At 42.3% G+C, this 17,342-nt stretch overlaps 1 protein-coding gene across 1 annotated transcript in view; it reads left to right on the top strand.

The window, feature by feature from the left end:
* LOC141112989 (stabilizer of axonemal microtubules 4-like) overlaps positions 1-16,537 on the top strand; it is a 37,215-nt gene extending 20,678 nt beyond the window's left edge. Inside the window, exons 8-11 of the mRNA XM_073606065.1 lie at positions 3,816-3,902; positions 7,341-7,418; positions 7,510-7,598; positions 16,362-16,537. Coding sequence (XP_073462166.1) covers positions 3,816-3,902; positions 7,341-7,418; positions 7,510-7,598; positions 16,362-16,479 — 372 coding nt within the window. The 3' untranslated portion in view covers positions 16,480-16,537. The remainder of the gene's footprint in view (positions 1-3,815; positions 3,903-7,340; positions 7,419-7,509; positions 7,599-16,361) is intronic.
* Positions 16,538-17,342: the final 805 nt, after the last annotated feature.

The raw sequence follows: 17,342 nt of genomic DNA, 5'->3' as shown, positions 1-17,342 counted from the left end.
TCCATCTCCTCCCTCCTCCTCGGCGGCCAATCAGAATGCTTCTTCTTTCGGCCAATCAGGAAACAGGTCTCAGACCCACTTCTTGATTGGCCGGGAGGAGAATCAGTGTGAAAATAGCAAATATTCATTTGCTATTGTCACACAACTGGGTGGGCTCGGTTCACAGTGCTCAGCGCACCAAGCCCATCATTATTTGAATCCTATTAGAGCCTCTGGCTCTAATCATGTGCTTCAAAAAAAGCCCCCCCCCATTGGAATTCTTTTATCCTGCGTCCTGCATGGGGGCCGGATGCATGGATGGGGGGGCGGCGCCCATGTGCCCCTAATGGATGGGCCACCCCTGGTGACCTCCATCTGTGAATGGAAGAAGTTTGGAACCACTAGGACTTTTCCTAGAGCGGGCCGCTTGGCCAAATTGAGCGATCGGGGAGAAGGGTCTTAGTTAGGGAGGTGACCAAGAACCCGATTGTCACTCTGACAGAGCTCCAGCGTTTCTCTGTGGAGAGGGGAGAACCTTCCAGAAGAACAAGCATCTCTGCAGCACTCCACCAATCAGGCCTGTATGGTAGAGTGGCCAGACGGGTGCCACTCCTCAGTAAAAGGCAGATGACAGCCCGTCTGGAGTTTGCCAAAAGGCACCTGAAGGACTCTAAGACCATGAGAAACAAAATTCTCTGGTCTGATGAAACAAAGATTGTACTCTTTGGCCTGAATGGCAAGTGTCAGGTCTGGAGGAAACCAGTCACCACCCATCACCTGGCCAATACCATCCCTACAGTGAAGCATGGTGGTGGCAGTATCATGCTGTGCGGATGTTTTTCAGCGGCAGGAACTGGGCGACTTGTCAGGATCAAGGGAAAGATGAATGCAGCAATGTACAGAGACATCCTTGATGAAAACCTGCTCCTGAGCACTCTGGCCCTCAGACTGCGGCAAAGGTTCATCTTCCAACAGGACAACGACACTAAGCACACAGCCAAGATAATAAAGGAGTGGCTATGGGACAACTCTGTAAGTGTTCTTGAGTGGCCCAGCCAGAACCCAGACTTGAACCTGATTGAACATCTCTGGAGAGATCTGAAAATGGCTGTGCACCGACGCTTCCCATCCAACATGATAGAGCTTGAGAGGTCCTGCTAAGAAGAATGAGGGAAACTGCCCAAAAATAGGTGTGCCAAGCTTGTAGCATCATACTCAAAAAGACTTGAGGCTGTAATTGGTGCCAAAGGTGCTTCAACAAAGTATTGAGCAAAGGCTGTGAATACTTATGTACATGGGATTTTTTTCATTTTTTTTTAATTAACTTTGCAAAGATTTCAAACAAACTTCTTTCATGTTGTCATTATGGGGTATTGTTTGTAGAATTTTGAGGAAAATAATGAATTTAATCCATTTTGGAATAAGACAGTAACATAACAAAATGTGGAAAAAGTGAAGCGCTGTGAATACTTTCCAGATGCGCAATAAAATAAAGGTTGCACTTACATCAAAGATGCATATATATATATAACGCCTTAAAAAGAATGCTTCGGCTCAATCACTTACAAAAACCCATCCTTCCGGGACTCGAGGATTACGGTGACGTAATTGTCATACATGCGTTTTGTCATACGTTGACGTCATCCAGGGGCCCCTGGATGATGTCAACGTAGTAGTGTAGCCTCTAGCAATAATAATTGTCTTCTCCCGGCGGGGACAGCACCCCCTCCTCCTCCCACCGGGATAATACAATGGCTCAGCGGGAGGGATTCCTGCATTAACACTGTTCAAATTTCTTTCCTGCAATCAGTGGTTGCAGGAAAGAAATGTGCTCCGTGTATGGGCTGCTTTAGCCTTCCCCCCTCCCCCACACTAAAACACTATGCACAGGGCAGTTGCTCCTCTTGGATGCCTTCCCACCCCTTTGTTCTGGCATTGTTCCCTAGTTTAGTTTTGACTTACCAACTCCAGACCAGTTGTGCATTGCAGGGCACCCTGACAAGGAAGAGCAAGAAGACATAATTCATATCCCTACCTCCCGAAAAAATGTCTACACGTGCCAATAGGAGAGAGATCAGGTAGCCCACGTGATATCAGCATGTGACATCATCAATAACCCCAGACACAGCTGGGATCAGGCACAATCCTGCCATTCCTCCTCTTGCTCCACGCCAGTCACAGAAATGTTGCTAAGATGAATTACCCTGGGTCCCTGACACCTTTATTAAAGCTGGAAGAAATCAGGGCCACATTCATTTAACTGGGGACAAAGCCTTGCATACCATGAACCCAGGCTTGGTCCATGAGCAAGATTTGTACCACAGCAGGTTCCAATGTGGAGACCTTGCCACTAAGTGGGGAACTTGAACTAATAACAGTTCCCTCACTTCCAAGTCCCCAGTCACCTGCCGGTTCCACTCCCGGCTCAGTGCTACTACTTCTTGTTACACACTTTTGCTCCTTGACCATAAAGGTTGATTAGAATGTTCATTTATAGTATCTAACCTCAATGGTTAACTTGGTTACACTTGTTCTGCACATACAGTTTTTCTTAACCTGAAGGGTTAAATGTAGCTGTCTCACAGTTCTTCTGAATACACAATGGGGTTGATTTACAAAAACTAGAGTGCAAAATCTGGTTCAGCTGTGCATGGCAGCCAATCAGCTTCTAACGTTGGACAAAACCTGGAAAACTGATTGGTTTCTATGCAGAGCTGCACCAGATTTTGCACTCTCCAGTTTTAGTAAATTAACCCCAATGAGTACACCCATTTAGAAATCCACTTGATACACCACATAAGAAATTCAGACCAGGCAACTCTTGTTTATCAGATAACCTCTTTCACACAACTTCACAGTGAATGGCTAAACATCTTTAGACAACATAGATACTTTTCTGCTGTGTAGAACAATTGGCCGTGCTGTTGCGATCTGCTCTCTAACCCTTCTTGTGGTGCCACCCATACCAGATTGTATGCAAAGTCCCTTTAGGTTGTAAGTCCATGCCGGTGGAACCCTGGACCGGGTCCCTTTGCTTGGTAATTCTAAATTCTGGCTGAATTACACACCTATAATTCTTGGAGCCTCAAGTGACAAGTTTTCACATCTGAATCCCCAGCTTTACCCAGTTGTGTTATCCATCAGTTGCAGGCACCGCCCCCCTGATCAATGCGTCCGGCCCCTAATCTACATGCAGGGTGCCAGACGCATGGATTTTAACAGTTTTTTTGTTTGAAGCACATGATTAGAGCCCGAGGCTTTAATTGGCCTTAAAAAAGGGTGGTCTCGGGGCGCAGCGTACTGCACCCAGAGCCCACCCAGCTGTGTGACAATAGTCGCCTTCATGTCTGTCTCCCGTGGGGGGTTGAGGGATCGCCGATCATCCCATCCATCTTCTGTGGGGGGTTTGGGGATTGCCGATTGTCCCATCCGTTTTCCGCCCGGGGGGGGGGGGGGGGGGGGGTGGCGTTGATTTGCCAATACAACCCCCCCCCCCAAAATATTGAGCACCAGCCACCACTGGTCTCAATAACAAGGTAGTCTTAGAGGTATAATAAATAGATTGTTTTAATTGTGTAAAATATAGGAGGATTCACGTTAATTATGATTCCAGTGACCAAAAAGGAGAGTAGTGCTTGGAACAGTGGTAGAATGAATATCTTGCCACTAGAGTCCCTGCAGATTGAAAAATTCAGACATCCTCAAGCTTTGGGCCCAGTTCATACATTTTTTTTTTTTTTTTTTTTTTTTTTTTTTTTTTTTTTTTTACAATAGTAATGCTATTATTTGGTAAAGTTATGTATGCTCATGCTTCTTTCAATTCCAACTGTTTGCAGGGAAGAGAGCCACTTCCAGCATTAGCCAGGAACTCTGAAAGAGACAGTGGCTTCACCAGAGAAACAGATCAAGTACTCCATACCAGTGTAAGATTTAGTCCTTGCTGTTTTCATGGCTAATGTGTAATTCAGGATCTTTTGTCGAATATAAAAAAAAGATAATGGGTAAAGTTGTTCTAAGGCCTAATAATTTTTTACCTTAATACATTACTTGCATTAAGGTAAAAAAATGTTTATGTAAAAGTATCGCCCCCTTAGACTTACCTGAGCCCTCATTTGATCCAGCGCTGTGCCTGTCTACAGCAGTTCTCTTCCCTCACTTCCTGGTTTCACAAGCTTTGTTGATGCAGCTGGAGCTATTGGCTCCCACTGCTGTCAGCCAAGTTTTGTGACAAGGGAGCGAGGCCTAGCTCGTTGTCTGTGTCTAAAGACACAGGTAGTGCAACTCGAACCCGCAGGTGGCAACAATAGGAAGCGGCTTCCTATGGTGTCACACCAAGAAGAGGAGGACAAAGAAGAACATGGGGGACTCAAGAAGAGGATGTTCGGGGCCGCTCTGTGCAATTCCATTGCACAGCGCAGGTAAGTGTAAACCTGTTTGTTTTGTTTTTAAAAAAATTGTATTTACAGTCAACTTCCCTACTGGGTCAATTCTGACACTTCTCACATACATGTAAAAATCTACATTTTTAGCTAGGATATTACTTAGAACCCTCAAACATATAATTTTTTTTAGATCAGAATAAAATAATGGATGTTGCAATTTTCTATGTCACACGGTATTTGCGCAGCGATTTTTCAAGAGCATTTTTTTTAAAAATACACTTTTTATTAAAGAATTTTATTGTACACAAACACCACATAATACCCATTTTTTTAGTAAAATATAAAAGATGATGTTACACCGAGTAAATAGATATTTAACATGTCACGATTTAAAATTCTATACGCCTGTGGAATGGAGCCAAGTTATGGTACTTAAAATTCTCCATAGACGATGCTTTAAACACCTTTACAGGTTACTAGTTTAGAGCTACACACTGGCACTAAAATTATTGCTCTTATTCTGACGTTCACAATGATACCTCAGTGGTATGGTGTGGTGCGATCAACGTTTACATGTTTGTGCTGGACTTACTTATGTGTTCACATTGGCGTGTAAGGACGGGGATGCTTTAAAAAAAAAATTTTATTATTATTTATTTTATCTAAAACTTTTTTTACACTGCCTTTATATATATATATATATATATATAATATTTGTTGTATTAAATTTATTTCTATCACAAGGGATAAACCACATCCCTGGTGACAGCATGGGCCGTTGTTCTATCAAGGAGTACCTCCCGTCTAAAAATTCCTCAGATGGGTTTGCGCATGTGCAGTACAAAACGTCACTACTGCTGATATGTTGATCAGCTGGTGTGACATCAACACAGCGCATGCGCAGATCATCTGAGGCATTTTTCTACAGGAGACAGTATTTGACAGGCAGTATTCAAAGCTATGCAAACAGCGGAGGGAGAATGTACTTGTCAGATTGTGCCTTGCTGTTGCGGGGCGGGGTTTTCCATGTGCTGAAGGGAGGGTTTTGTCAGTGTTGCAGGGCAGCTTTGGTGTGTTGAATGGTGGGTTTTGGCTGTGTCTAAGGGTGGGTTGCAACAAATACAAAACCTGCCCTTTACCACACCCACAACCCACCCCGCAACAGCGAGGCTCAATCTGACAACTACATTCCCCCTGTTTGCATAGCATTGGATAATACATAGTTACATAGTAGGTGAGGTTAAAAAAAGACACAAGTCCAACCTAGGTGTGTGGGTATATGTCAGTATTACATTGTATATCCCTGTATGTTGTGGTCATTCAGGCATATAGTTCAGGCTAATAGTTTTTTGAAACTATCGATGCTCCCCGCTGAGACCACCGCCTGTGGAAGGGAATTCCACATCCTTGCCGCTCTTACAGTAAAGAACCCTCTACGCAGTTTAAGGTTAAACCTCTTTTCTTCTAATTTTAATGAGTGGCAAAGTGTCTTATTAAACTCCCTTCCGCGGAGACGTTTTATCCCTATTGTGGGGTCACCAGTATGGTATTTGTAAATTGAAATCATATCCTCTCGCAACCTTTCTTCATAACTAATGTCCTCCAGTCCCTTTATTAGTTTTTTTGCCCTTCTCTGTACTCGTTCCATTTCCAGTACATCCTTCCTGAGGACTGGTGCCCAGAACTGGACAGCATACTCCAGGTGAGGTCGGACCAGAGTCTTGTAGAGTGGGAGAATTATCGCTTTATCCCTGGAGTTAATCCCCTTTTTAATGCATGCCAATATTCTGTTTGCTTTGTTAGCAGCATCTTGGCATTCCATGCCATATCATCTACTAGGACCCCCAGGTCCTTTTCCATCCTAGATTCCCCCAGATGTTCTCTCCCCAGTGAGTAGATTGCATTCATATTTTTGCCACCCAAATGCATTATTTTACATTTTTCTACATTAAACCTCATTTGTCATGTAGTTGCCCACCCCATTAATTTGTTCAGTTCTTCTTTCAAGGTTTTCACATCCTGTGGAGAAGTTATTGCCCTGCTTAGCTTAGTATTGTCTGCAAATACAGAGATTGAACTGTTTACACCATCCTCCAGGTCGTTTATGAACAAATTAAATAGGATTGGTACAGAAACCTGGGGGACCCCACTTTCCACCCCTGACCATTCCGAGTACTCTCCATTTATCACCACCCTCTGAACTCGCCCTTGTAGCCAGTTTTGCCTCAGACGATCTGCGCATGCGCTGTGTTGACGTCACGCCAGCTGATCAACATATCAGCTGGAGTGACGTTTGGTACTGCACATGTGTAGACCCATCAGAGGCATTTTTGGACGGGAGGCACTTCTTGGTAGAACACTGTGACAGGTCCTCTATATATCCTCTGGCCTCCAATGCAACCGATCAGACACAGATTGGTCCATCATTTTATTGGGACAACATTAAAATAAACCCTGAAGCAACAGGGTCAATGTGATACAACATAGAAGTGCTTGGAAACACAAAAGCTAAAATTGTATAAAATACAAACTTGTAACTGGAGCACCAATGTGCATAATTAGTACACAAATACACCATCAACAAAACACTGACGCATTTCAACTGCTTTCAGGTCTTCCTCAGGGAGTTGACATCAGTTGGTGGTTCCATATAATCTCTGCAATACATATGTAAATCAGTATATCTACCAGACAAAAATGTTCTATTACGTGAGGCACATTACCTGGTGCTGTAATAGTGTGTTGGGATGCCATTAAAAGTGAATGGTACTGCAATGAACCATGGTTCACACCTTACCAGAGATGTGAATGGGCCCAAAAGTGACATAATTTAACATGTTTTATACTTGAAAATATTTGATTGTTCAATACAGAGAAATTACTTGAACAGGTTATTGTAGAATTGTCTGCAAAATTACAATAATGACCGGGCATAATTTATATTTTTTTACACTGTCTATATTTACATATAAACTGCAGTCCCTGCCGGATGACTTCAGACCTTGCAACAGCATGAAGCAGGATGATCTTTTAGGAAGAGTATATGTGGGGAAGAAGGTCTGTATATAGGCAGTTTTATTATTTTTGTTAATGATTGAAATGCTTTTTTTTATATATGTAACTGAGGAAATGTTGACCTTTTTTGTAGGAACCATCTGGATTCAGTAACAACAATCTGAAATACATGCAGCCTGAGAAAGAGCCTCCAAAACATTACCTGACCAACTACAACCAAAGGTACTTTACAGTCAACCTTCAGAATTCAACAGCAATTACTAAATAAGGCTTCTGATGTGCTTTATAAAGAGAGTATAGCACAACAAGGCTGATTTTGGCATGTAAAGATTTCCATGTAGCAGAGGCACTAGTGGTCATGTCAAGGAACTGTCAACACACTGGAAACATCAGCTCCTCTAAATGCCTAATTCAACCATAGACAACAAACAGCATAGAGGATTTCCCCACCCAAGGACCACCCCTCCTTGATGTGTTTCACCGTAGTTGGCTTAATCATAATGATGTGATAAATTTGCCAATTTGTACTTTCTTTCTAGAGATTGCACGGTTGCTCCCTCTGTTCAATCCCTACTCTAACTGTGGGATTTCAATCTAGTATTGTTGGGCCGTCTCTCTTGTGGCCAACACTGTTGGTTTGTAGAGCCTCCGCTTATCAGCATTGGCATTGATTTTACACAAAGATGTGGTTGTTTTGAGACCAAAGACCTCTTTTGTGCCTCAAGTGTTCTCTACCCTTCACCTTTATGAAGATATTGTGTTACCTACCCAGCCCGTCTCCGGTTCTCTCCAAGGAGATCTCTCTCGATTGTCTGGATGTGGTGAGGGCTGTTAAGATTTATCTCTCGGCCACCACTTCTTTTAGGTAGACGAACTCCGTATTTATTATTCCAGGAGCTCGTAAAAGAGGTTTTCTGGTTTCCAAGATCCCCTTTTTCTAGTGGATTAGACAGGTTGTTGTGCAGACATATGGTTTGCAACATAAAGTACTTCATTTTCCCATTAAAGCCCTTTCTACTAGAACAGTGAACACTTCTTTATCATCATGAAGCTTATGTGTCTTTGCACCCCTGGTTGTGCGGATCTCCCTGGGACTTAGTGTGGAATGCAGATGGCCTCCTAGATCCTGTCCTAACAAAACACTCTGCCACATGTGTCTAGTTGCTAATCACTCCCTTGCTCAGTTTCCCTTGTGGCTCTCCGCTACTGTCTCTCTTAGGATCCTTTGCACTCTGCATCATGCAGCCCACTCCTGGCTCCCAGTAGTCTGCTCTCCTCATGCTGCCTGCTTGACCTTACACTGCAACTCTGTCTCCATTTCCAGGTTTCCCGCAACTCAAGAAGCTCACCAAACACCTTCTATTTCTCCTCCCATCCCGTAACCAGCCCATTCTTCTCTGTGCCGCAGTGGGCAGGACCAAATGAGGCCAATCAATTCCATTCTCTCTCCCAGCTGAGTTGTGCCAAAAGGATATCTGGGTGTGCAGCTCCTGCACTTTGGAGGGGCCACCAGCCAGGATTAAAGCTGCAATCTTAGACACCAGCTCTAGCAGTGATGTAGAGAAGAGTCTTGATTGAAGAAATTGTGATAGCAAGAAATAGGTTAGTCAGCAGAACTGAAAAAAGACATCCATCCTCCTAGCACACTAGCAAAAAACTGAGGCCTGCTGATAGTCAGACAGGTTATCTAGGGATGGCCCACAGTGTTTTTTTGTTTGTCAGCATCCAATCCTTCTGTAGGTGGCTGTATAACCCCATGGTAAAAGACTTCCTGTGTCCTTAAATGGATGAGAAAAAAATAACCCACGTGTTATTCTTTTATAATTATGCCTAAGATCTTTAAGTCCAAAACATGATTCCATAAGCCAATGGTTTTCAAACCTGTCCTGGAGTCTCACCAGCAGTTCATGCCTTAGATATTCACACTGGTTGCCAAATCATATTTAAAAATGCTGATTGCCTCACCTGTGCATAAGTAAGGATTATCTCAAAAGCATAGGCGTACACACAGGGTGTGCCGGATGTGCATGGACACACCCTAATCACACCATATGGCGCAGATCCCCCCTGTTGCCTGGGCTTTCCTTCTTTCCTGCTGGCTGCTACGGACACACAAGGGACTGGTAAATATGTAATTTACCTGCCCCTTTCTTTTCTGAGTGAACACAGTGAGTGATTGGTACCGATCACATGCTGTGTTCATTCATAACATAAGCATAGCAAACTGTTTACTATGCCTCAGTTTGTGAATGACCAGGAAGCCGCTCAGCACAGAGCACTTCACAATCATTTACTGTCCAGTGCAGCTGAGGTTGCAGAGAAAGGGACTGTGGAATCTCTGTCCTCAGTCCCTTTATCTCAAAAGGGAGACATTAGGGGTCTGTTTAGACCCCTGATATTTCAAAGATATAAATAATAAAAATAAAAAAAGTAATAAACTACTGACACCATCCACTGTCCTACTCCCATAACCTCTGCCCTACTGACACATCCACTGATCTACTGACACTGTCCATGTTTTACATGTCTACATTTGTGTGTGTGTGTGTGTGTGTGTGTGTGTGTGTGTGTGTGTGTGTGTGTGTGTGTGTGTGTGTGTGTGTGTGTGTGTGTGTGTATATGTATATGTATATGTATATGTATATGTATATGTATATGTATATGTATATGTATATGTATATGTATATGTATATGTATATGTATATATATATATATATAATATTCTGGATGAGAATAGATAGATATAGATAGTATCTCACAAAAGTGAGTACACCCCCCCCCCCACACTTTTTGAAAATATTTTATTATATCTTTTCACGTGACAACACTGAAGAAATTATACTTTGCTACAATGTAAAGTAGTGAGTGTACAGCTTGTATAACAGTGTAAATTTGCTGTCCCCTCAAAATAACTCAACACACAGTCATTAATGTCTAAACCGCTGGCAACAAAAGTGAGTACACCCCTAAGTGAAAATGTCCAAATTGGGCCAATAGTGTCAATATTTTGTGTGGCCACCATTATTTTCCAGCACTGCCTTAACCCTCTTGGGCATGGAGTTCACCAGAGATTCACAGGTTGCCGCTGGAGTCCTCTTCCACTCCACTATATATATATATATATATATATATATATATATATATATATATATATATATATATATATATATATATATATATATACATATACAGTGGCTTACGAAAGTATTCGTCCCCCTTGAACTTTTCAACCTTTTGCCACATTTCAGGCTTCAAACATAAAGATATAACATTTTTATTTTTTGTGAAGAATCACCAACAAGTGGGACACAATTGTGAAGTGGAACGAAATCTTTTGGATTTTTGAAACTTTTTTAACTAATAAAAAAATGAAAAGTGGGGCGTGCAAAATTATTCGGCCCCCTTGCGTTAATACTTTGTAGAGCCACCTTTTGCTGCGATTACAGCTGCAAGTCGCTTGGGGTATGTCTCTATCAGTTTTGCACATCGAGAGACTTCAATTCTTGCCCATTCTTCCTTGCAAAACAGCTCGAGCTCAGTGAGGTTGGATGGAGAGCGTTTGTGAACAGCAGTTTTCAGCTCTTTCCACAGATTCTCGATTGGATTCAGGTCTGGACTTTGACTCAGGCCATTCTAACACCTGGATACGTTTATTTGTGAACCATTCCTTTGTAGATTTTGCTGTATGTTTGGGATCATTGTCTTGTTGGAAGATAAATCTCAGTCCCAGTTTCAGGTCTTTTGCAGACTCCAACAGGTTTTCATCCAGAATGGTCCTGTATTTGGCTGCATCCATCTTCCCCTCAATTTTAACCATCTTCCCTGTCCCTGCTGAAGAAAAGCAGGCCCAAACCATGATGCTGCCACCACCATGTTTGACAGTGGGGATGGTGTGTTGAGTGTGATGAGCTGTGTTGCTTTTACGCCAAACATATCGTTTTGCATTGTGGCCAAAAAGTTCGATTTTGGTTTCATCGGACCAGAGCACCTTCTTCCACATGTTTGGTGTGTCTCCCAGGTGGCTTGTTTCAAACTTTAGACGAGACTTTTTATGGATATCTTTGAGAAATGGCTTTCTTCTTGCCACTCTTCCATAAAGGGCAGATTTGTGTAGTGTACGACTGTTTGTTGTCCTATGGACAGACTCTCCCACCTCAGCTGTAGTTCTCTGCAGTTCATCCAGAATGATCATGGGCCTCTTGGCTGCATCTCTGATCAGTCTTCTCCTTGTCTGAGCTGAAAGTTTAGAGGGACAGCCAGGTCTTGGTAGATTTGCAGTGGTCTGATACTCCTTCCATTTCAAAATGATCACTTGCACAGTGCTCATTGGGATGTTTAAAGCTTGGGAAATTTTTTTGTATCCAAATCCGGCTTTAAACTTCTCCACAACAGTATTACGGACCTGCCTGGTGTGTTCCTTGGTCTTCATGATGCTCTCTGCGCTTTCAACAGAACCCTGAGACTATCACAGAGCAGGTGCATTTATACAGAGACTTGATTACACACAGGTGGATTCTATTTATCACCATCAGTCATTTTAGGACAACATTGGATCATTCAGAGATCCTCGCTGAACTTCTGGAGTGAGTTTGCTGCACTGAAAGTAAAGGGGCCGAATAATTTTGCACGCACCACTTTTCCATTTTTTAATTGTTAAAAAAGTTTAAAATATCCAATAGATTTCGTTCCACTTCACAATTGTGTCCCACTTGTTGGTGATTCTTCACAAATTACAATTTTATATCTTTATGTTTGAAGCCTGAAATGTGGCAAAAGGTTGAAAAGTTCAAGGGGGCCAAATACTTTCGCAAGCCACTGTGTGTATGTGTGTGTATATATATATATATATATATATATATATATATATATATATATATATATATATATATATATATATATATATATATATATATATATATATATATATATATATATATATATATATATATATATATATATATATATATATATATATATATACATACATACAGTGGTGGCTGGTGAAGTTTTAGGATGGGGGGGCAGACCCCGCCCTTCCTTTTTGACCCCTCCCATTTGGTGAAAATGGGCGTGGCTCTAAGGTGGTGTGGTTAACCTCTGAGATGAACGAGGGATGGAGGGAGAGGGAGAGAGGGATGGAGGGACATCAGGCCCAGATCCTACACAACAATAGAAATATGTGTATTCTACAAAGTTTAACAATGAGCAGATAAAGGTACTCCAAACACCTGGTGTTAGCACTTCAATTATGCCGGCACCATGGTTGTTATGGTGTCAGGATGATTGAAGCGCATTATTTCTATTATTACATTACATTATTACAACACTAATATATAAAGAATTCACCATCAATTTTACCAAGTGGGTATTAATTAAACCTGTCATTGTCACCAAAGGGCATCTGTAGTAATCCAAACCTCAATACCTAAATTATTATAATAGTGCAGCAGCTTTACCTTTGAGATATTAATAGACATTTCAATGCTTGAAAGTTGCTACAAATATGTCTTTTATTACAGGCAAATGCTGCTGGACACAAGGCTGAATTATACACCAAAAAGCTGCATACTGCACTCAATAAAAGTGCTCTAGTGCAATAACTTCAAAATTCATACCTAAATGATCAAATTATCAAAGTGCTACAGTGCAGATTGTTTAACATTAAAACACTATTAAACAAAAAAATAAAGTACTCTTGTGTATTCCAAATACATAAAAATATTCCAACTAGCTTCATAAAACATAAATTGAACCGATACTCTGAGAAATCCACACTGAAGTGTAATAAACAGATTCCAACAAAGTGCTCCTGTGCAATTAAATATAAATAAACCCAGAAAGTTAATAACTTATTGGATGAACTACTGCAATAAGAATCAACTCCAGCTTCACTGCTGTGCAGCCACCACTGCCAGAACTAGCCTCTAACCAAATTAGTTAACCCCCAGATTATGAGGGGTTAAAATGGCAGATAACCCTCCCGATAGGATCACTGCAAAAATCTAGCTCCCACTGTGAGTCTCTCTCCAGGACTCCAGGGATCCAGCACATCCTCTCTCAGGTCCAGCTCAAGCGCTCAGAGAGAAAGAAAACCACAAAAACTATGGCCCAATATCTCAACTCCAGCAGGTTTCAAAAATGTTACAGATACTCCCACTGGAGCACAGCGGCACTTACCTTGCTGACTGTGTTGTCCTCTCCTCTCCTGCAGTGTCTCCTTCCAGCGGCAATGGAATAGTCCGCTCCTCATACTTCCGGTTTTCTCTCTCTCTCGGGCGCAATGGGAGAGAGAAAACAGGAAGTGACATCAAACTCAGATGTCAATCAAACCGCCCGGCCGTAGTAATAGATACTACGAGCGCCGGGTGGAAGCTACTCGGCGCTTCAGAAAGCGCCGCAAGGTGGGACAAAAGCCCGCAAATGAAGCGCCGCATCTGCAATCTTGTGATTGCATTGACCTGGTGCTTCCCATAGTGCACTGTGTCCAGCGCTCGAACACAGTGCTTCATTAAAGGAATTTTTTTTTCTTAAAGGGGCAGTTTTAAAACATTTTTTTTATTTTGTGACTACACAGACAGGAGCACTCGGGCGCCCCCTATGGATGGGCCGCCACTGTATAAATATATATATATATATATATATATACACACTCACATGCATGTGTGTTTGAGCTTTGGGGTGCACACCCTAATGCAAAAAAGGCTGCACACACCTATGCTCAAAACGTATTGATGGTCAGAAGTGAGAACAGGTTTGGGACATGCTGGCATAACTTACTGGTGCATATGTCCCCACTGCCCTGACATTGATATCATTGGTTGCTCCAGTGAATTAAACAAATAACATTCTGTCATACAATTGACAGAAAGCGCTACAGGGAGACTTATCCGGGGTAGATTTACAAGACCGGCTAAAAGGCTTCTATAACTATTCCTGCACAAAAATTGTGCATTTGTACACTTACCTTGTACAAAGTTAATCCTTTTTTCCAGTTTCTAGTTAAATAGAGAGAAGAAGGATTATAACCCATAAGTGATTTTATTGACTGTTTGCTAGTTGCCTGAAGCTGGCCATACATATGTAGGTTATTTTTTTTTTTTCGTTCAGCCTGAGGGTTGAAGAAAAAAATCTTGCGGATTCCTATATCCATGCTATACAGCGCAGATGATTGGATCTTCTGTGGCTATTGTATTTTAATAGCCACCCCACCAGCTTTCAAAATACTTGAACAGCGGCTGCTTCTGATTGGAGCTGCTGTTCAGCCAAGAGTTTTTAAACCTGCTCCTTTGATTTTTCAGTTGAAGTATGTTGGGTGGGAGGGGTCCGACAGCACCATACACTAAGTGAAATTTCAACCAGTTCATCAGGAACCAGACAAAATTTGTGCAGTGTATGGCCAGCTTAATGACAAAGTGTATGGCCAAGCATACAGACAAAGATGTCTCCCCCCTCCCCTCACCCTTTATTTGCTGTATGCTTATTATGAGTGAATAAAATGATTGTAAAGGTTCTTTTGTTTTCATAAAATAAAAAAACATGTTATACTATAAGGGTATTGCAGAGTGGCCCCTTACTTCCTCTTCTGGGGTCCTCTGCTGGTGCCCTTTGCCTCTTCTCTGAATGCCCCTTCACCAAGTGGTGTGCAGGTCCACTCTTGAGTTGGGCTGTGTGCATCTATAGACACACACAGTGCAACTCGGCCCCGCCCCTGCTCCCTCTTCACTGGATTTTACTGACAGCAGCAGGAACCTATAGCTGCCACTGCTCTCAGAGCCTCCAGTAAATAGAAAAGAGAAGAGCAGCAGCAGCAGATATGCACAGCTCTGAATCAAGAATGGACTTAGGTCACTGTTTAAGGAGAGGGGGAATGCAGAGAATGCATTCATGTAAGAAAAACAAAACGGTTGACTTTAAGAAAATCTGCATCCAGACTGATACAAGCAATTAGCAGTTTTAAAAGGAGGTCACAAATCAGAATATGCAGACTTAGTAAAGTCTGCATATTCTGATTCCAGTAGAAAGAGGTAGGAATATAGAAACATGTGATACATCAGCGGGGCTTTAAAGTACTGTAAACCTTTTGTAATAAAAATACAGGGGCTGCCATTGGCGATCTTACAAAAAATTGCTGGTCGCATTACCCGTCTGTTATACTGATCCACTGGCTTCAATACATTTGATCTAAAATAAGCACGCATATTAGCAAAGTTCTTTTCTGCATACTTGTTCAGGTAGTAACTCTGAATTGAAGCTAAAGGGCCAGTATTACAGTCATGCAACTAGCATTTGCAAAACTTTCACATTGGTAGCATTCAGGTCTCTCTCAGGACATAAAGCATTGTTTACACCAAAATAAAAACATACTTCAGGCTGGGATTATTGCCCTCTAAGGCTCTTCCAGATAGACAGTAATGCTCTTACTTGCAGTGGATCACTGTGCAGAGGGCAGTATAGCAGCAGCTGGCGGGTAATCAAGAGGTGCTACTGTCACCTCCTGACGCCTGTTTTTTTTTTTTTTTTATTATTTAATTGTCAAATGGAGATTTTACATTGTGGGACTGCACTATAAACCTTTGCTTGTAGTTGTGATGTGGTCTCATTGATCTCAATAGATGAATTTGATAGGTGGAGCTGCCCATCAAACTCTGCAGCTTGAGTTAAAAAGACCGCAGCCATGAAGCAAAGCATTGTGATCGCAGAATGTGTACAGCTCTTGTCAGGCTGAAATGTTAAAATTCTGTTGTAGGTCAGGGCTATTTTCCCTGCCCCCTGCAAGTCTGGAAAAGCCCCAAGACATTTTCCTTGTTTGTAATATCCTAGACCTTGCCAGTTTTGCATGTTTAGAAATGAGAGCTTTCTCAAGTTATATCTTTACCCTGTACCAGAAAATTGGATTGTCAGGATTAGGGCCCCATTTGCATTGTTTACCTTCTCAGATAAGTCATTTCGAATAGTATCAATATATTATCTTCCACCCTTTTGCAGGTTCATAGATCTAGCACCCCATGGGAAAGATCGTGAAGGCTGGACTCGTTTTGGAATACAGAATCAACTCCACAGTGGCTTCTCCGTAAATAATGAAATACACATCACTGGCATTTAAGCCAAAGTTTAGGAGTTGAGACTCAAAGACTGAAATAAAAAGCAAAATATTCCACAAACCCAAACCTTTGTCATGTTTTACTCATCTGCATACAGGAGACCATTGTCTAATGTCCGCTACGACAGCTATTGTTATGCAGCTTTCCTTCTCCACTCCACACTTCCTGTTGCGCTCTGTTGTCACATCATTTAGGTGGTACAGTACAGAATGGTTACTTGCGTCTCATCCTACAGAAAAAAAATGACCCTACATGTAAAATCTTTGGGACATGTGAACCTCGAAGGTGATGAGTAGGGATGAGCCTAATGTTCGAGTCGAACATAAGTTTGACTTGAACATCGGGTGTTCGCCCGTTTGGCGAATACCGAACTTTATGGGGCCTTCGTGGCAAATTTGAGTGCTGAACGCCCCATAATGCACTGCGAGATTGCAGTGCATTGATGTCTAATGATTGGCCAAAGCATACACCTGACCTGCATGCTTTGGCCAATCACAGTGCGCTCTGCTGTGAGAGCCATGATTGGCCAAAGGCAGGGTGCCTTTAGCCAATCATGGCTCAGGGGGCTAAGTCCACGCCCCACACCATATAAGGCTGCTTACATGGCGGCTTTACGCTTCAGCCCTCTTGGCCATATAACAGGGTCCCCGTACAACTACTGTACCTGTACTTTTCAGCTTCCTTGCTGCTCAGGCCTTCCACTTCAGGCTCTCATCTGTCTCCTTGGACGCACACAGCTTCAACGCACACAGCGTCTATCTAGAAAGCAGCTCCTCACTGCTCTGATCCTCAGACTTGGGTCTCTGGCTTCCATTAGTGCAAACCTGCACTCTCTGGACTCCTCAGGAGGGTGGAGCCCAGAACC

Source organism: Aquarana catesbeiana, linkage group LG11 (assembly GCF_042186555.1).
Source record: "Aquarana catesbeiana isolate 2022-GZ linkage group LG11, ASM4218655v1, whole genome shotgun sequence".
NCBI lineage: Eukaryota > Metazoa > Chordata > Amphibia > Anura > Ranidae > Aquarana > Aquarana catesbeiana.
The sequence above is the reverse complement of the archived record's forward strand: the minus strand, read 5'-3'. Positions and strand labels throughout refer to the sequence as shown.